At 38.1% G+C, this 21,277-nt stretch overlaps 1 protein-coding gene across 1 annotated transcript in view; it reads right to left on the minus strand.

Moving 5' to 3' along the window:
- The window catches only part of FBXO28 (F-box protein 28), a 25,972-nt gene continuing 4,695 nt past the window's right edge, over positions 1–21,277 (minus strand). The window contains exons 2-5 of the mRNA XM_073338770.1: positions 8,262–8,371; positions 6,735–6,873; positions 4,201–4,396; positions 1–1,748 (exon numbers count right to left, since the gene is read on the minus strand). Of these exons, the coding sequence (XP_073194871.1) occupies positions 1,354–1,748; positions 4,201–4,396; positions 6,735–6,873; positions 8,262–8,371 (840 nt within the window). The 3' untranslated portion in view covers positions 1–1,353. The remainder of the gene's footprint in view (positions 1,749–4,200; positions 4,397–6,734; positions 6,874–8,261; positions 8,372–21,277) is intronic.

Genomic DNA, 21,277 nt, shown 5'->3' on the forward strand with positions numbered 1-21,277 from the left:
TAAAGCTACATAGTTTAGTACATTAAAATAAAACAAGGACAGTGATATTTGTATAAGGTTCCAAAAATATACAACTGGAAAAAAATAATCACTGTACACAACAACTCTGAGGTTGTTAAAGTGACCAATCAAAAGACTGAACAGTGCAAGACATGCTTTTCCAGTTACAAGCTCAAAACAGAAGTGCAAAAGAAATTAAAGCTTTTTTGTCTGAAGTGATTTACCTTTTAGGATAAGGAAAGCTAGAATATAGTTAAGTATTACAGAGCGCTCTTTTCCACAACATGAAATAGTTTAATTTTTTTTCATAATACAATGTTTCACTCAAACTGTGTCCCACTAGCCTGTTTTGTTAAAGGAACAGATAACTTTTGTCCAATAGTTGTTTAATTTTGGCCTATGAACCAGAGGACCCATAGTCAAAAACAGCTGAATTCTCAAGCTTTGGCTTCGCTAGAGTACCTGCAATCTACAGGTAGTGGAAGCAGCAAGTAGGCTTGCTTAAATACACTTTCCTTTCCTGCAACTGGTTGACAAGTGGTCTCAAGACCTCCTCACTGTCAGAAAGCAGCTGTGCTGAAAGCAGATGCTAAGTTATGGCTGAGGACTAAGAAATTGCTCTACAACTCTGGGAAAGTAGAGGTTTAAGAGCAACTCCAGGCAAGTGCTTTTAGCGAGCTGCCTAAGCAATGCATGCAGCTATTCATGCAACTGTAGAATATGGCTCCAGAGACTTAGAACTAGGGTGTGTGTGTATGTGGAAACTGGATAGAAGTCCCTTGCTCATAAGTTTACAAAAATATATAGCCAATACTGTAGCATAAGAAGTCACTTTTACTCATTACATAGATTCCAAAAAGTATTAACTACTTTTCAGACATTCCAGACAAGGTCACTTGTAACAAAAAAGTCAACTTTTTTAAACAAGATTTAAAAAGTAGGTCTTTTCTTCAAGTGAACAGGACATCTGTTTGTACGCTTAACTTTCTAATCAGTCAAGACTGGATTTATTTAAGATCTCTTATGTGAATATATGCATAACACAAATAAGTTTACTTTAACACGTATCATCTGCACAGAAAAAAGGTTAACTCTTCAAAACATGATAGAGCAGGTCTGGTTAGTACAAATCTATTGCAAATTATAAAGATCCTGTGCATTAGGCCCACCCAGACAGAAGCAGAGGGAAAAAAGTCTCAACAATGAGAGAAAGTTACTGTTCAAGTCTATGTGGTGTTTTGAAGAGCCAGCAGCCTAAATGACACCATGCTGCTAATCACAGTATCCAGACAAGCAAATTTGCTTGGGCTACTAAAGCAGTGTAATCTTCTGGAGGTGTCATTTACTCCAAAGTTATTTTCTGTTTCGAAGGCGTTTGGATTTCCTAGGAGAGTCTATGGATTCAACTGCCTTTCTCCGTTTCCTAAGGGACTCCTCATTTGAACCAGAACCTGAAGAACTTCCTACTGCACTTTCCATTACTTCTCTCAGTTTGCGTTCAAGCTCAGCCAATCGGGCATTCTGTTCACCTATGATTTGGGTTTGCTCTAGCAGTTTCTGGTCTTGGTCTTGGAGCTGTTTCTGTTGTTCTTGCACTTTGGTGCGAAGCTCTGAAATTTCCCGCCTTAGAACAGTCACACCTGCACCATTCGTTTTGACTTGCTGCTGGAGTTTGGTGACTTCCTGCCTTGAAGGGTTTTGCTTGGAGAATAGTTGCATTGTTGTTAGGGCTGCAGAAGGACCTGGAACTTCAGAAAAAGTGATTTAAGATTATTTTTTCTGCATTGTGTTAAAACAAAATGTATCAAACTGTGCCCCAATTTACACCCTCTGTTCAATTCTGTTGACCAATCCAGAATCTGAGTAATTAGTGGTTTGTAAAATTGTGAACATATAAATAGTATTTACAGATACTCAATATATAGTAAATGAATAAGACTTTATAATGGTTTATAATGATTTTACAATGGCTTGCACATGATACGAGTCAGGGCACAATTAAGTCCAATGTTTCAGGTTTTAAGAGGTCAAAGCATAAGCGATTTTCAACTTCCTGAATAAGGAAAAACTATTTTTTGCCTCAAATACGAATATTAGATTATATTCTAAACCATTACATTAAGATATCAAAGGTGTGACATGCACAAAGCCAAAAAAATAGACATCACTTTGACTAGACTTACTGCAGGACATGCAGTAGACCAGTGGTTCTCAAAGCCAGTCCGCCGCTTCTTCAGGGAAAGCCCCCACCGGGCCGGGCCGGTTTGTTTACCTGCAGCATCTGCAGGTTCGGCCGATCGCGGCTCCCACTGGCCAATGGGGGCTGCGGGAAGGGCGGCAGGTAAACAAACCGGTCCAGCCCGGCAGAGTCTTTCCCTGAAAAAGTGGTGGACCGGCTTTGAGAACCACTGCAGTAGATCACTCATTGGATATCTGTGCAATGCCAAGGAATTAATAGTATGATCCAAAGATAACTCAACTTAATTCTGAATTTTTTTGTGTTTGTCAGCTTGATGCAATGTTTGAGTTTCTTTAAAAAAGTGACAGTTTTACTACAGTTTTACTACATCTGTTAGTAACCTAAGGTGTTGGGACTGAGCCTGTACAGATATCCTACACAGGATAGTGGACATACATCTTTTCTGCTACTTTTGGCCATTATATGCTCAGATCAGCAGCCTGCCTCAACATTTGGCCCATACAAAGTAAGTTGTATGAAAAACGTAACTGGTCATGCAAACAAAAAACAAAACCAGTTTGAGTGTTAACTTATCCAGTTTAATATTTTACAGGGCCAAGAGGCCTTTTCCATGTTACAGACTAAACTCCTATGAATATTTCATTTGAAAACAAAACATTTGGGTTCTTGTTACATAAAGAATCTAAGGGTGCCTTAGCTTTCTCTTTGTACTACAATAACTTAAGCTATCTCATTTGTTTATCCTATTAATAAAACTACAAACATCTTGAATTGTGGCTTTGTTTCCTAAATTTCAACCAAGTGTGATTATAAAGTCTCATTCATTAGTGGCACAAAAGTATTTGTTTAATGAATACACACTATGCATAATTATAAAATATATTCAAGTCAAGCAGAACAAAGCCTCCTTAAATTTTCAAACAATTACATTCCATACTCAGGTTTCAGAGTAGCAGCTGTGTTAGTCTGTATCTGCAAACAGAACAGGAGTACTTGTGGCACCTTAGAGATGAACAAATTTATTAGAGCATAAGTTTTCGTGGGCTACAGCCCACTTATTGGATGCACAGAATGGAATATATAGTAAGAAGATATACATATATACATACACACACATACAGAGAAGGTGGAAGTTGCCATACAAACTGTGAGAGGCTAATTAGTTAAGATGAGCTATTAGCAGGAGAAAAAACCTTTTGTAGTGATAATCAAGATGGCCCATTTAGACAGTTGACAAGAGGTGTGAGGATACTTAACATAGGGAAATAGATTCAATATGTGGAATGACCCAGCCACTCCCAGTATTACACATATCAAATCTATCTCCCTATGTTAAGTATCCTCACACCTTCTTGTCAACTGTCTAAATGGGCCATTTTGATTATCACCACAAAAGGTTTTTTCTCCTGCTGATAATAGCTCATCTTAATTAATTAGCCTCTTAGTTTGTAATGGCAACTTCCACCTTCTCTGTATGTGTATATCTTCTTACTATACGTTCCATTCTATGCATCCGATGAAGTGGGCTATAGCCCACGAAAGCTTATGCTCTAATAAATTTGTTAGTCTCTAAGGTGCCACAAGTACTCCTTTTTTTTATTCCATACTCAATGTCCTTAGGATGCAAAATTAATTTTCATCAGGAGACTGGATTATAATGGGGTATTCCACTGTTGAGGGAAACAAACAAGGGAGTAAAAAGAAAAGGAGTACTTGTGGCACCTTAGAGACTAACCAATTTATTTGAGCATGAGCTTTCGTGAGCTGATGAAGTGAGCTGTAGCTCACGAAAGCTCATGCTCAAATAAATTGGTTAGTCTCTAAGGTGCCACAAGTACTCCTTTTCTTTTTGCGAATACAGACTAACACGGCTGTTACTCTGAAACCAAACAAGGGAGTGAATCCTTTCTAGAAAGTGGAATGTTGTGAATTCTCCGACAACATGATAGACAAAAACAGCTAGATAAAAAGTTAAAAATACTAGAGGTTGAAAGTAATACCTGGGGCAGCTCCTATGAGACGACCTGATACATCTGATCCAGGCAACTTTCTTTTTAGAATTGGAACAATCTTCTCATCAAAGTATTCCATAGCCATGGATGAGATGTCTCTTAATTCCTGAAGGACTTCATGGGCTCTCTGAGGGGCTCTTGTAGAGTTTACGTACCTTAGCACACGATAAATTTCATCAATCACCTAAAATATTTAAGAACCATTAGATGTTCTGTTAAGTTCAAGGGAAAAAATTAAGATAGTTATTGGTATAGTCTGAAATTATAGCAGTGATCTATTGATGGGCAGGTATTTCATACCCATTACACTAGTCTGTTGCTGTGTTCTTCCTAATTTTAAACTAATCACCTGAAATGAAATGCTGTATTTTACAGTGGAGGTAGAGTCTGAGTTGTCATTGTATCTTTAGAAACTTTTACTCAGTAAATTTACTATAATAGTTATTTTTGAACTTATGAACTAATCTGCATAACCACTGCATGAAATGTAATGTAATGGAGCATCCCACATTAACCTGGACAGCAATTAGCAACTTTTCTTTTCTTATAACATCTACTATTAGTACATGCCTTAAAATCTCTCTCATAACGTTTATACTCAGTACAGTATGCTTAGTTCTCCAAGGAGAACTCCAAGATCATAAGCAAATTCTTAGCAAATACACTGGGAGTGGCTAAGTCATTATGCAAGGTAGCCTGTTTCCTCTTGTTTTTTCCTACCCCCCCCCCCCCCCAGATGTTCTGGTTTAACTTGGATTTAAACTTGAAGAGTGGTCAGTTTGGATGAGCTATTACCAGCAGGAGAGTGAGTTTGTGTGTGTATGGGGGTGGGGGGGATGTGAGAAAACCTGGATTTGTGCAGGAAATAGCCCAACTTGATTGTCATGCACATTGTGTAAAGAGTTGTCACTTTGGATGGGCTATCACCAGCAGGAGAGTGAATTTGTGTGGGGGGGTGGAGGGTGAGAAAACCTGGATTTGTGCTGGAAATGGCCCACCTGATGATCACTTTAGATAAGCTATTACCAGCAGGACAGTGGGGTGGGAGGAGGTATTGTTTCATATTCTCTGTGTATATATAAAGCCTGCTGCAGTTTCCACGATATGCATCTGAGGAAGTGAGCTGTAGCTCACGAAAGCTTATGCTCTAATAAATTGGTTAGTCTCTAAGGTGCCACAAGTACTCCTTTTCTTAGCAAAGCAGTCAATTCTGGCAAAAGCACTCTGTTGGCATAGCTGCATTCAGTCCAGGAATTTTGCTGGCAAAAACTAAATTGGCTGAAGGGTATGATTTTTTTTCTACACTCCTAGCTGACAGTTTTTGCCAGCAACATTTTCTAATGTAGACTAAGATATAGTGCTTTAATGCTTGCGAGGCACTCAGATACTATGGTGATGGGGAAATAGACACCTGAAGGTGTTTGCCAATGACAGATGTGATTATGAACACCATGCTAGTGTCTGTATAACTAGCTTAATCTATTGTGTCACATACACATAGGGGGAGGGATAGCTCAGTGGTTTGAGCATTGGCCTGCTAAATCCAGAGTTGTGAGTTCAATCCTTGAGGGGGCCATTTAGGGATCTGGGGCAAAAACTGGGGATTGGTCCTGCTTTGAGCTCCTGAGGTCCCTTCCAACCCTGATATTCTATGAAACACTGCAGTGGAAATAAACAGCAAATTTACATGACAGCTGAACATATATGCTTAGATTTTGACATACCATCTTGTTTTGTTTAGGTCTAACATATATGCTAGGTGCTGCACCACCACAGATAATATATTCTAAAATAGCTATACAAGGTATGCCAATGGTATTTCTATTTTTAGGGAAAAACAAGTGTTCCTCTCATCTACTGAAAAAACTCAAGTTCAATTGGTCTTTGGCCTAAAATGCTTAATATCAACTGATACTCAACAGATGGTGTTAGGAACACATTAAATATATATTTTTTTTACAGAAGTGTACCAAAAATATTGCACAGGATAATCTGGGTGACAAGAGTTTGTGGTGGAATGGCCTCCAGTTTGGTGTTTACAGTTTGTAAGTCTGGACTACTCAAACTCTACATACAGCATCTACATACTTTTAAGGAATAAACTGTAAGTAGAGTTCTATCTGTTCAAAGGTCTCAGTAGCACACATATGAACAGTAAAAGTGAACCTGCAAAGAACAGTGACCAATTCAAGCATTTTTAAGGATTTCTTTAAATGAACACATTTATTATTAGAAATATGATCCACGAGTGGCATACTGAGTTCATTTAAAACAAATAAACACCCATTTTCTATGTTGAAACATTAATATAAAGCCAAAAAACAACTCATTCAGACAAGCACATCTATTCATAGGGTAGCCATTACAGTACATAGGCTCCCTATAATATGTCTAAGTACATCCAGAATGATGCACTATACTATGTTTTTAGGCAGCTACAGCTGTTAATAATTTAAAATTGCAGGAATATGATATTTTAGCAACAGCACACATTCATACAAGCAAGCAATTTTATATTTTACCTTTCCAGGTATGAAGCAACAGAGATTGGAATCCACATATTTCATGAAAGTCATATTTAACAGAGAGAGCCTTGTTTCTACAGCAGCAAGGATGTCTGCATGGCGAGCTAATGAATGGTTTCTTCTTTCTGACTCTCGCCTAGAAGAAAGCACACAGAAACCATTAAATGACACCACAGACTTAGCAATTTTAAGCCACCAAAAACGGAAGTATTGCAACAGTAGTTCTTTTAAATCCTTCTGTTCTTAAGAGCCCAGATGTAAATCAAGATCCAACAGGCAGCATCAGGTGTATTAGTCAGAGTTTCTGAATCTTGTATCACATGGCCATTTACCTGCTGAGACTCAGAAAGAAATACAATTACTTCCAGTAATTTTGTCCCTCTCAAGAGATTGCTGCAGCTGTCAAGAAAGAACCAGCTAGCAAACAACTCTGCATGTTTGCTAAACACTGGAATAATTTTTAGATCTATTTGTCAAATTTGGTTCTCCTTGAATCATTACTGTGAAAAAAAAGTTATCCAAATTATATGCATAAGTAAAGGCATCTTAGTTTTTAAAAAATTCCAAGATTAAAAATATTAAAGGACTAGAAGGAGTAGTCTTAAAGCAATGCAGCGGGGCAGAGTGCTTCAATGTGATTTTGTCATCACTACTCATTTGTGTTCTGGTAACTGACCTAAACACCACCACCACTAATAAACAGCAATTCAGCCTCCATGCTTCCTCAGTCCCAAGCTTCATCTGAGCTGAGGGAACTGATGACTGTTCAAGCTTTTTTGATGCTGGGTAACAATCATGAAATAAAATGAAACCATTTAAATCATGACAATAAATTAGGCTGAATTATCAGGTTTTAGAAGTGAGAGGCAGCTTCTCTCATTCACTTAGAGACAAACATTGTCTTCTAATGCCCATGATCCAGCTCCAAATTATGTTAGTGGATACTGTGTCCATGCACTTGCTGATTGGCCCTTAGCTGAAAAATACATGAAAAGAAAACATGCAAAATTAGATCATGACTTTCTAATCCCAGGTAACATGAAAAACGTGTTTCACGTCTACCCAATTGCACAGGTAGGTAAAAATCCTTTTAGCCAAGGTAAGTTAGTTGGAACTCCTTTTGGAGCAAGTTATCAGAGCTCCTAGATTTGCCAGAGGAGTTAATTTTGAGTAATATTGGACACTTCCTCTCTCTTCTGAAAGCACTTCAGTTCCTGACAGGCTGGGAAGCAAAACAGGATACAAAACAAAATAGGATAACATTTATCTATACAAACAGACTTTAGGGTTGGGCTAAGTGTTTTTGCAAGAAAAATAACCCATAGAATTTTACCACCTAAACCAGATAATTCCAATTACAGCCAAAATATTGTCAATGTTTTTCTAGAATATATTAATTTAACTAGATAACTGAAGTAAACTTTTACAGACTTAGCTTTACACTTAAGAAATAATGTTACTGTGTTCTTACTTACGTGTTTTAAGATATAGTATTTGGAACGCATAGCTGTAATTGGCACATACCTTGGAAGTTGTGCTTTAACCTGTTTCTGACACAAGTTGTGATATCTTTCCACTTTCAGAAATCCCTGATTTAACATTCGCTGGCAGACCAAGTCCATTCGCTTACAAACCTATTTTTAAAATACAGAACAAAGGAAACTTCAAATGTCTCAAACCAAACTACAGGTTGTTTTCATGATTAGTCAGTCTGTGCTTGTTCAATGGTGGAAGATTAGTTTTTATTCTTTCTGATTTGCAAACTAATCCTAAATTGGATAAAATGTCAACTACAATACAAAATAAAATTGTTTGCCCTTTACTGATCCTGTTATAAAAAAGGCAACTTCAACACTCATTCAAATCTGTATCACTTCTTCCTTCATGTTAATAGAAGTTAGCAGCAGTTCAGTTTAAAGGCTCATGTTTAAAGACTCGTTATTTATGTCCACTAATGGTCCCAGCCATATCCTCCAAAGAGAGGTAGGACCAGATATTTCAAAAGTTGTTTAATATATCAAAGATGACAAAACCCCAGTTTGCAGTTAATTTCACATCTAGAAGCTTTTCGCCAGAGCATTTTCTCTCAGAGAAGTCTGAAGGAGTGCAGAGGGACAAAGACTGATCTTGGACTTTTTTGGGAATTGTCCCACTCCGTAGCAGGGGTTTTCATAGGCAAGAATTTTCAACCTTATGGAAATGTTTTATAACGTAACTATATATTGTTTGGTTATCATAAGCAAACCATGAAAAATAAAAAAAAATACAGGTTTGAGCTAAATTAACATGGTATTGGTGTTGACCATCAGACTCACTTGGCATCACGAAAGCTCATGCTCAAATAAATTGGTTAGTCTCTAAGGTGCCACAAGTACTCCTTTTCTTTCTGCGAAGACAGACTAACACGGCTGGTACTCTGATACCCCTGGTTGAGAACCATTGCTCTAAGCAAAAATGTTTATTCCCTTGGTGGTATGGTTTGGTGGTATGTTGGGATTACTTGTTTGTTTGATGGTTATATGTTTTATGTCATGTGACTAGATTGATAAATTGTTGCAACAATATTTTTGTGCGCTAAGGTGTGAATAAAAAAGTTAATAGGAAAATAATTTGATGGTACCACACAGTTTCAATATTAGAATTAGGGTTTAACCACCATGTGCATGTTCCTATAAGATAGCAATGATAGTTCCATTTTTGCAAATGTCAATCAAATATAAGTATATTTGTCTCAATGAAAAAATTAATTGTAACTAATATATATATAAATATAAATAAAATTTTGATTTGGAGTTTGTCAGGACCCAGATTAAAATTCAGAAGTTCACTGAGCAAACTACCATAATATTAATGTAAGATTAATAACTATATTAGAGCTATTAGAACAGTTTTATAATGTTACAATATATATTTGGTTATCATAATCAAACTCAAAGAAAAAAATTAAAAAAACAGGTTCTAGCTAAAGTAACATGGTGTTGGGGTTATCAAGATAATCACCCCAACAAGTAACTGTGTGTGTGTATTTCTGTTCTGCACAATATACTGGGAAGAAATCTTGCTGACTTACTTGTTTTGGGTTTTGCCCTTGTAGAATGTGTGTCATTCTTGTATTTTGTTTTTGAGGGTTCACTGCTCAGATTGTTTAACCCTCACATATGGAGGAGCACTTGGTTGTTTTATATCACTCTCTTGCTTTAGCAAACCGCTTTCATGTTTGCAAGGCAATAGATCACTGTAAATGTATAATGAATCCTTTAAGCTAAGTTATTTGCCACAAAAGGAGCATGATGGAAACAGGATCCCTTAGATACCTCAGATTTTCAGGGATAGTAAAAGGAATTAAATTATCAAATCAAAAGCTGGTAAATGCCCATAACATCAAGTCCCACAACATTGTACCAGGAAAGGGACATGTCTTTACAGATATTCAGAAAACGATCCTCAGAGGCGACGAGACCCAAGCCAAAACCGGCTCAGATAAAGTCAGGTATACTTTAATAATGTACCTGACAGCATTATTCCTCCTCTGCAGCAGCCCTGATGTCCTGATAGTTGGTTTGGTGAGATGCCTGGCCAACTAAATGCAGACTTGTGAGCTCCAGTATTTGACTACCATATGAAGGAAGCTGAGAAAAAGGACTTTTCTGTAAAACTCCAGATGGTGAACTCTAACTCTGTAGTAACTGTGGTCTGGAGCCAACAGCAGCAGCCCGTTGTAAGGATACCATTTGGTGCACTGGTGTCATCTTCAGAGCAATATGATCTCATCCCCAGATAGCAGTATACTGAATTTGGCGAAGACTAATAATCAAAACATGGGACAGTATTGAGGTTATTGCCTGAGCTAATGGTGTCAATGTACAAATATACATTAGAAAAAAAAAGTATCTAAAAGGGGTCGCCATGGTCAAATTGGTTCCCCATTCCAGTAGTGGAATCAAGGAAGCCAACCCCTAGTAGGTCCTATCAAATTGTAAAGAGTATACTAGGTGAAAGACAATGAGGAGTACTTGTGGGACATTAGAGACTAACAAATTTATTTGGGCATAAGCTTTTGTGGGCTAAAACCCACCTCATCAGATGCATGGAGTGAAAAATACTGTAGGAAGATATATAAATACACAGAGTACATGAAAAGATGGGGGTTGCCTTACCAATTCGAAAGCGACAATTCAATTAAAGTGGGCTATTATCAGCAGGAGGAAAAATCACTTTTGTAGTGGTAATCAGGGTGGCCCACTTCAAACAGCTGACAAGAAGGTGAAATTCCACTGATGGCGTATTGCTCTGAAAAGGGGTATCAGTACATTGGCAGATGCGATATGGCTGAGGTGAACACATCACCATGTGGCTAGAAGGAAGATACCAACAGAATCCATTGTCATCGTCGTTGGTAGCCTAGCAGGCTAACCAAGCATGATGCTCTTATGAGAAGGGTGACATATAGTGGAGATGGTCAGTATTGTGTAAAACCAAATATCAAAGATCTTTTTATGGCCAATTTGAGTGCAAGGTCAGAGGGTCAAAATTTGTTACACCCCAAGGGTGGCAATTCCCCTTTATCTCATCTATTGTGTTATGTAAAAAGCACAGGTTTAAGCAAAGGATAAAGCCCTACATTTATGAGATAGGGTGATTGTTAACGAGCCCTGTCAAGTGGAGGACTTAATTATATTCACTGCCTTGCCTTCATCATATTCTGTCTTTATTATATTCAGCAGTAATGCAAGGAACCTATAGGCCTATATCCTGTTTATTAATCTTTATTAGCTTCAGCAGTTGGCATAAGGCTTGAGGCCCATTAACTTTGGCATAGATAAATGGCCCAATAGTAACCCCTAAGTTTTGGGGAACTGGAAATAGATTGTAAGGGGACCAACCATAGAAACATGAGCTAACACCAGCTTTTGAAAAGTTTTTGAAAGAACATCCAAACACAAGAGTGCCAGGGCAACGAACTGACATATATGATAATAAGTTGAGATCATTAATATACTAACCTATAGAAGAAGGGCACCCCAACTTTATTAGCGTTAAGAAAGAAGAGAGGAGAAATCCTTACTGAATATGCATTAGACATGGTGGCATCAGCATATTATAAAAAGCTGTATCCCAGCCTGTGCACAATAGGGGAGAGAGAGATGTAGCCTTTGGGAGGTGTCAGAATGATGGCCTCTGGTGACGAAGAGGAAGGCAATGGTGAGGAAGAAGATAATGGCCAACATCTCAGACTGGTTTGCAAGGGATGGTGTATGGATGTTCAGATGTACTTTCTGTATTCTCCCCATCTACCTTACTGAGTTAGTGTTTGTGACTTTGCTTAATATATTAATAAATTATTGTAAATACAGAAGAGGCCTACAGTGTGAGTGTTGCAGCTGTGCACATCTGGGTTCGCAACTATATAGTAATTTTAATAATACTGGGCCTGATCTTGGGACAAGAACTTGTCAATCATCAAACTGGGAATTCTTAAGTAATCAATATAATTAATATATAATTTATAGATTGGGCTACAATCCTGGGAAAGGGATGCCCGAGAAAGCACAGGGATGGCTACTCCCATTATATGGCTGTTCCTTAATGAGCTATGCTGCCACTAGCTATCATCTTGTGGCTTTATACAAAAAATATCACTGGGCCAAATTCTGTCCTGGTGTAAGCAAAAACAATTCCTATTGACTTCAATGGGAGCTGCACCTACATGTACCTGGGCTGAACTTTATGTACAGAGGTTCCGATGGGTCATAAATACTTTAATCTCTCAAAAATGCCAAAGACCTATGAGCCAGAAGTTGAAATTTTAAAAAGCATATACATGGAAAATTTTATTAAGACAAAAACCATGAGATGCAGAATTAAAGCATCTCAGATACATTTCTGTTCACTTTAAACTGACCAGTGTCAATAATGCTTCCTTAAAAGCGTAAATAAAATTATTTTAATCAAAAAATATTTCTCCATTTCTAATGGAGTCTTTAATTGCAAAGATCACACAGTACTGAGTCTAGGTCTTAGCACAAAATAGATATTTTACAAAACAGAAAGCCAACATGTTGAAGATTTTTAAATATATTTTATAAGGTATTTGTAAACTGAATAGCCAGTATATAAATTACAACTGGTATATTTTAACGTGTCATGTTTTCAGCTTATCAGTAATTGATATTGCCTCTTCAAAGGTTGACTACAAAAGGGAAGTGGAGATTCTTTTAAGGCTACATGTATGTGCTGAATGCCCCCACATTTCTCTGCTGAATGGAGAGCATTCAGCAGAGAAATATATTTTTAAAGAAAGAATTTAAAAACTAGCTGCTCCTCTCTGAAAGTTCTTAGCAGCTCAATTTGCTAGATGTCTGAAAATTAATTGTCAGCAATAGGAGCTCAATCTCTAGTAGGCACAAAACAGCACAATATTTCCATGGGGGGGGGGAGTATTTGTGTGCGTGTGTGTTGTTTTTTTAAAGAGAAGTTAAAATGTATGTGCCAAAAGCCCCCATAGTGGTTAGTGAGGGCATTCAGCACAAAAGTCTAGGATGGACTCAACTGCGTTTCCCATTACATTTAACTTCTAAGGTTGAAACATCAACATCTACTTTGAATTTACTGGTTTGTCAGTCTCAACACTACATTTATTTGGTATTTTCACTAAAAAGAACTCTATTTAACAAGCTTTGAGCACCTGTTGTATGAACCTGCAGTCTAAGCCAAAAGATTTGTGTTCCATTTTGTTCGTTTTGGACACTACAAGAATGGTGCATAAACACCTCTTAAATATAAGGTCGCATTTGTCTTCAGGGACACATGCCCACATTTGGGCTCAAGATTTTCAAGTCAGTATTTACCATATATTCTGAACAGTTTCACATTTTCCTATTAACAAGTACACTGGCCACGGGACAGCTGCAGAAAGATTTACAGGGAGCAAAATTTGTTCTCCGTATTTAACAGAATGGAAAAAGCTAGGTGGAAGTCACTATTATTTTGTCTCTGAAAAGAACTGAGATAAAATCTGGGGCACTATTAGAGAATCAAAAGTGCATAATCATTGACAGTCTAACGCTTTAAGAGCTAGTATACTGTGCTGCCCTCTCAGGCTCTGTGCGCTTTAGTACTTGCTGAAGACTAGGAAGATCCATAGGAAAAAAAGGATTCCTGAAAGGTAACATGAAGAACCATTGATCTTTAATTCTAGTGCAGTTCTCCCCCACACTCATCGATGGAGTCAGCTAAGTAGTCAGTTTAAAGTGTTGGTGTTTGAAAAGAAAAAAAAATCAATTTGAAGGAAACTTTATGGCAGCTAAATTAAACCATATTTGTTCCAAGACAACCTCTCAGAAGTATTACTCTGGTCCAGAAGCAGGGAGTCACCTACATAGTGCTGTATGAATACCTAAAATACCAGCTAAAGAATTCTGGTTTCAAATATAAGAAGCTTGAATTCTAGTGTTACTATACATGGCAAAAGCTAGTATATAAAAGATAGGTTTCAGAGTAGCAGCCATGTTAGACTGTATTTGCAAAAAGAAAAGGAGTACTTGTGGCTCAAATAAATTTCTTAGTCTCTAAGGTGCCACAAGGACTCCTTTTCTTTTTATATAAAAGAGATTTTTCTGGCAAATACATTGTGAAGTTTGTCACTGTTTAATTAAAATAGTACAATAGACAAAGAAATAATCTTAATACAATTTTTGTGGACAGATTCATTGCAAGATATGTGAGAATATTCATCATCAAGTTTATACTGACATCTAGGGTATATATATAAAAAAATATTTTCTAGTGTGTTCAGCTATCCCCCAGGCAGTAGCCCTCAAAAAGTAATCCGAGCTGCACTCAGGATAAATTGAGATATTTAAGTATGGGGTTTATTAACCTTACATAGGTAAAAATAAGAACAAGCATCTCTCTTTTGCAGACAGAAAAAAATCAGCTGTGGTAAACTTAATTCCTGTATATTACTTAGCTTCAGTTGTGCTAATTATCACAAGTTTGAATCTGAATGTAAACTGATCAGGAGTGCCAACAGCAATTGAGAAAAGAATGTCTGAATCTATATACTATACCTGATAAAGCCCATCCTCCTTCATTAAAACATAAGGCGACTATTTAGTCATGAGTATTTTTAATAGAAGTCATGGACAGGTCACGGGCGATAAACAAAAATTCACATGGCTGGCTGCAGGGCCGTCCAAGCGGCTGGCGGCGGTGTGGCTGTCCCCGGGGCCAGCTGCTTGGGCGGCCCTGGGGTCAGCCATTCTGGCTGCTGCAGAAGACACAGAGGTTGTGGAAAGTCACGGAATCCGTGACAGACAGAGCCCTATTTAAATCGCAATTTCTATATTATATTGCACAACAGAAAATTTACATTTCCACTTGGAAGTTTTAGCCTCCATTTTAAAAGTATTAGTAAATATGAAACCGAATGAATTAGTAAAAAATATCCTTTACTTTGCCAGTTGCTACTTTGTTACATGTGGCCAGGAATTATTTTCAAGGACCAGTTTTGAAAATCAGCATAGGAAGATTAGTCTCAAACAGAAGGGTTTTCCTCTAGCCAGCAATAGCAAGCAAAATAGCATTACTATGTTGGAAATGGTCTATACTATTTCCTCAAGAAAGTTTCTGAATGCAAGTGATTTGAATGGACAAAACAACCATTACTTTTAAAATGTAAATTTAATCTGTTCATAATGATCATGTTTACCAAGCCTCACTAGAGGACTTTCCTACTATCATAAGTCTGCGGCAGACCTCAAACCTGTCAAGTATATTCCATGCACCAAACTGAGCACTTTAAAGTTTTTCCAGAAAAATCTCAATGAAACTGAAGAATTGGAACTAGAAAGAATAATGTAAGTCACCACATGCAGAGCAACCATGTGAAAGCTTTACAGAAATTAAAAATATATTTTCATTAATTTTTCTGTAGACAACTGAAGTGGTTGACACAATCTCACAGATTTAGCAGCTTTTCCTTTGTAGCACAGATCACGTCTGCCTATCCTCACTAGAGAGATTTGACAAGCAGTGAGATCATATGAGAGAGAAAGTATGCAAAATATTTAGATACACTGCACCACAGCCTGGAGCTCTCTTATACTTTATAAAGCTTCTGTTTCAGATTATTTGAGCCATCTTGTTATAGAAATTATCAAGGCCTTATTTTAAATTCTACAATGAAGTAAAATGAACAGCCATAGATTTCCTGAAGTTCTTAGTTCTGGAATAGTAAAGCTCTAGTGTACAGCTTGCACCATTTTTTCTTTATGTTTTGGATGTAGACAGAAAAGGGAAGTATGCATACAACCTGCTAAATATGAAGTTGGTTATAAGTGCCAGAGTTCATGACAACATTGTCTTCAGTGAGTATATGTGGAGATTAATCCTGGATTATTCACTCCAACCACCCTTGTTGTGGCAGTAACTTGAACTTGAGCTCATTTCCAGGATATCACAGCTGTATAGAAAACTGAAGATGTACACATTTATTGTCCCACTGTTTAAAAAAATGTGTCCATTATTCAAGCCTCTAGATCCATTTATGTTTAAATACATTTTAAAAAACCACAATCTAACATATTGTCTACAACTGGCAGCAACAAATCCATCCCAAAACTAGTTCAAAAAATAACTTACAGCCACATCATCCCTACCCAGTCCTTCAGACAAGAATGTCCATCACACGCAAACCCACCACAGACAAGAACTTAAGTAAGGAGATGGGCCATCACTGTGGCTTGAAGGTCAGCAAACCTAGACCCCTGAAGACCAACAAAAGTAGCAAGTTCAAATTGAGGACCCCTCACCAAAAATGCCATTCCTCTAAGGTGCCACAAGTACTCCTTTTCTTTTTGCGAATACAGACTAACACGGCTGCTACTCTGATTCCTCCAAGTGTCAATTCCCAAATCTCAGGCCTAGAATATCTCTTCTGAGCTCAGCTGTCAGAACAGAAATACCAAGCTCTTATATAGCACTTAACACTAGCTGTCTACATGCTTTAACAATGGGAATCATGATATTTACTTCATATGAACAGAGGGTGAAACTGAGGCAGAGGTGCAGCAACTTGTTTAAGGTAACCCAGCAGGTCAATGGCAGAGCTGGGAATAGAATTGAAGTTCAGCATTTTAACCACTATACAATGCTGCCTCACATTCAAAGCGTTCATAGAAAGAAAAGCGGTATCTGTCAGTGTTTTATTTTTACTTAAACCCAGAATATTAGTGGAATGCTTTCTGAATGCCATCAGGATATTGATTACCTTCTCAGAATATCCCTTCCTCTTCATCCTGTCTTTTTCAATAGCCAGGTAATCGGACAGAGTTGTTGCACAGTCATTGAAACCTGAGAACAGAAGTCTTTGCAAGATGGAAGATGTGCAAGTTTCCTAACCAACAGGATTACCAGATCTTTTCAAAAAGCTTGACCAGCAGGGTGCAACTTCAATCAAAACCTCAAGAGTTCCTTATGATTAGATATGGGCAGAAAGGAAATGCATAAAGCAGACCCCCTGAAGGGACCTTCATCTGAAGGACAGATGGTCAGCTACTGTTTTCCCCTGCATTCATCTGTCTGGAGTAAAACTTGGGTACTTTAAAGTTATGGCTTAGTGCAAATAGAGCAGACATGAGACTCCTTAGTTGTTGAATTGTATTTCCAAATACCTATTTGTTTAGACATCATACTTATAGATCTATTTCCCTTCTTAACCAGTCAGCTGCATTTTATATACAGCGCTTTAAATGACAGCAGATGACACTCTGCCCTATGAAGCATAGTGAATGTTTTTCTTGTGGAGTGAGATGATCTCAGTCTTGCCTGATGAGATGACAGACATCACAAACAGGTGATGTGCCTTTACTTCCGCCTTTAATGACAGAACTACAAGCTTTATGGCTTTTAACACAAATTATGCTCCTTTTGGATTCCTAGAGCCAACCTCTCCATTGTACTAAAGAGATTTCCTAGTGTTGTGCCCTCCCTGCCCTTCTTCCACTCAACCTACATCTTCTTTTCAGTTTATCTGGCTCCAATATATCTCACCTGAGAAAAATCTGATTGCATCAGTCCCCTGGGGCGATACAGAGATATCAAAAGAATAACTGAAATTAGAACATTTGTATCCTCCAGAGTGCTGATCCAGGGACAATAGAAAGGACTGAAGTGATCTATGTAAGCAAGTCCAACTCACTAGGTCAGTTCACAGATTCCAAGGCTAGAGGGGACCACTTTGATCATCTAATCCAGTGGTTTTCAAACTTTTTTTCTAGGGACCCAGTTGAAGAACATTGTTGATGCCCAGGATCCAACAGAGCTGCAGATGAGGGGTTTGGGACACAGGAGGGGGTTCCGGCCTGGGGGAGTGGGGGCTCAGGGTTGGGGTGCAGGAGGGGGTCAGGGCTCTGGGCTGGAGTTGCAGGCTCTGGGGTGGGGCTGGGGAATAGGAGTTTGGGGTGCAGGAAGAGGTTCCAGGTTGTGGGGGGGGGGGAAATCAGATCTGGGGCAGGAGATTGGAGCACAGGGTTGGGGTGCGGACTCACCTCCGGTGGCTCCCGGTCAGCAGCGCAGCTTGGGTGCAGAGGCAGGCTTCCTGCCTGTCCTGGCACCACAGACCACGCTGAGCCCCGGAACCATCCAGCAGCAGGTCTGGCTCCTAGACAGAGGCGCGTGAGCAGCTTCGCACGACTCTCGCCTGCAGGTACCGCGCCCCCCTCCCCACAGTTCCCATTGGCTGGTTGAGAGTTCCCATTGGTTCCCGGCCAATGGGAGTGCGGAGCCAGTGCTCGGAGCAGGGGCAGCACGTGGAGCCCCGTAACCCCCTTGCCTAGAAGCCGGACCCGCTGCTGCCTGCTTCCGGTGTGCAGCACAGTGTCGAAACAGGTAAGCACTAGCCTGCCTTAGCTGGGCAGCACCACCAACGGTTGGCGGTGCTGACCAGAGCAACCCAGTGCCTGACATGCCGCGACCCGACCCAAAGTTTGAAAAAACGCTGATGTAGTCTCACTTCTAGTATAACACAGGCCATAGAAATTTCCCAAAATAATTCCTAGAGCATATCTTTTAGAAGAAACATCCAATCTCCATTTAAAAATTGTCAACAATGGAGAATCCACCATGACCCTGGGTAAACTGTTCCAATGGTTAACTACATTCACTGTTAAATATACAACTGATTTCAAATTTGTCTAGCTTCAACTTCCAGTCATTGGATCATGTTATACCTTTCTCTGCAAGACTGAAGAGCCCATTATTAAATATTTGTTCTTCATGTAAGAACTTATAGACTGTGATCATGTCACCCCTTAACCATCTTTGTTAAACTAAATAGATTGAGTTTTTTTCAGTCTATCAATACAAGCAGGCTTGGAAGGGCTACATTTTTTATTTGAAATTCCAGTAGACATACAAACCAATGAAAAAATATTTCCATCAATAAATGGAATTTCCAGACAGGCAAAATGGGGGGGAAAAAAAACGCTGCTTGAGAACTTAAGAGTTTTATTTAAGTATATTAGGGTGGTCGATTAATCGCTGTTAACTCCCGTGATTAACTCAAAAAAAATGAATTGCAATTAATCACACTGTTAAACATAGAATACCACTTGAAATTTATTAAATATTTTTGGATGTTTTTCTACATTTTCAAATATATCTATTTCAATTACAGCCAGAATACAAAATATACAGTGCTCACTTTATATTTTTTTATTACAAATATTTGCACTGTAAAATGATGAAAGAAATAGTATTTTTCAATTTACCTCATACAAGTACTGTAGTGCAATCTCTTTATCATGAAAGTGCATGTTACAAATGTAGGATTTTTTGTTACATAACTACACTCAAAAACATAACAATGTAAAACTTTAGAGCCTACAAGTCCACTCAGTCCTACATCTTGTTCAACCAATCGCTAACAGAAACAAGTTTGTTTACATTTACGGGAGATAATGCTGCCCACTTCTTAATTACAATGTCACCTGAAAGTGAGAACAGGCGTTCTCATGGCACTGTTGTAGCCAGCGTCGCAAGATATTTACATGCCTGATGCACTAAAGATTCATGTGTCCCTTGATGCTTCAACCACCATTCTACAGGAGATGCGTCCATGCTGATTATGGGTTCTGCTTGATAACAATCCAAAACATTGCAGACCGACGCATATTCATTTCCATCGTCTGAGTCAGATGCCACAAGCAGAAGACTGATTTTCTTTTTTGGTGGTTTGGGTTCTGCAGTTTCCACATCAGAATGTTGCTCTTTTAAGACTTCTGAAAGAATGCTCTACACCTCATCCCTCTCAGATTTTGGAAGGCACTTCAGATTCTTAAACCTTGGGTCGAGTGCTGTAGCTATCTTTAGAAATTTCACATTGGTATCTTCTTTGCCAAATATTTTGTCAAATTTGCAGTGAAAGTGTTCTTAAAACGAACAACATGTGCTGGGTCATCATCAGAGGCTGCTATAATATGAAATATATGGCAGAATGCAGGTAAAACAGAGCAGGAGACATACAATTCTCGCCCAAGGAGTTCAGTCACAAATTTAATGAACACATTTTTTTAACGCGCGTCATCAACATGGAAGCATGTCCTCTGGAACGACGGCTGAAGAATGAAGAAGCATATGAATCTTTAGTGCATCTAGGACGTAAATATCTTGTGACGCCAGCTACAACAGTGCCATGCAAATGCCTGTTCTCACTTTCAGGTGACATTGTAAACAAGAAGGAGGCAACATTAGCTCCTGCAAATTATAACCAAACTTGTTTGTCTGAGTGATTGGCTGAACAAGAAGTAGGACTGAGTGGACTTGTAGGCTCTAAAGTTTTACTTTCTTGTTTTATTTTTGAATGCAGATTTTTTTTGTACATAATTCTACATTTTTATGTTCAACTTTTATGATAAAGAGATTGTACAACAGTACTTTTATTAGGTGAATTGAAAAAAACGTATTTATTTTGTTTTTAACAGTACAAATATTTGTAATCAAAAATAAAGTGAGCACTGTACACTTTGTATTCTATGTTGTAATTGAAATCAATATATTTGAAAATGTAGAAAACATTCAAAAATATTTAAATAAATGGTATTCTATTATTGTTTAACAGCACCATTAATCGCAATTAATTTTTTTAATCGCTTGAAAGCCCTAAAGTATATTTGTTTTGTATGGCATGTGACGCTGTCAATGTGTTTTTACAGATATAAAGCTTTAATTTTTTGAATTTGTGTCTGGTGTCATTAAAATAATTGTCTGATCCCCCTGCAATTTCCTGCAACTGTAATAATTTAAATAGATAAAAATTAAAAAAAAACTTAAAACCCATAATTGTGAGGAACTGTGAACATTTACATTGATAAAAATAAAAAACTTAAATATTGATATCTGTCAAAATAATAAAAACAAATTCTAACAAGCCTAACTACAAGTCATGTTTTCTAATCTTTTAATCAATCTCCTGGCTCTTCTTTGAACCCTCTCCAATTTATTAATATCCTTCTTAAATTCTGGACACCAGAACTGGACAC

Source organism: Lepidochelys kempii, chromosome 3, assembly GCF_965140265.1.
Source record: "Lepidochelys kempii isolate rLepKem1 chromosome 3, rLepKem1.hap2, whole genome shotgun sequence".
Classification (NCBI taxonomy): domain Eukaryota; kingdom Metazoa; phylum Chordata; order Testudines; family Cheloniidae; genus Lepidochelys; species Lepidochelys kempii.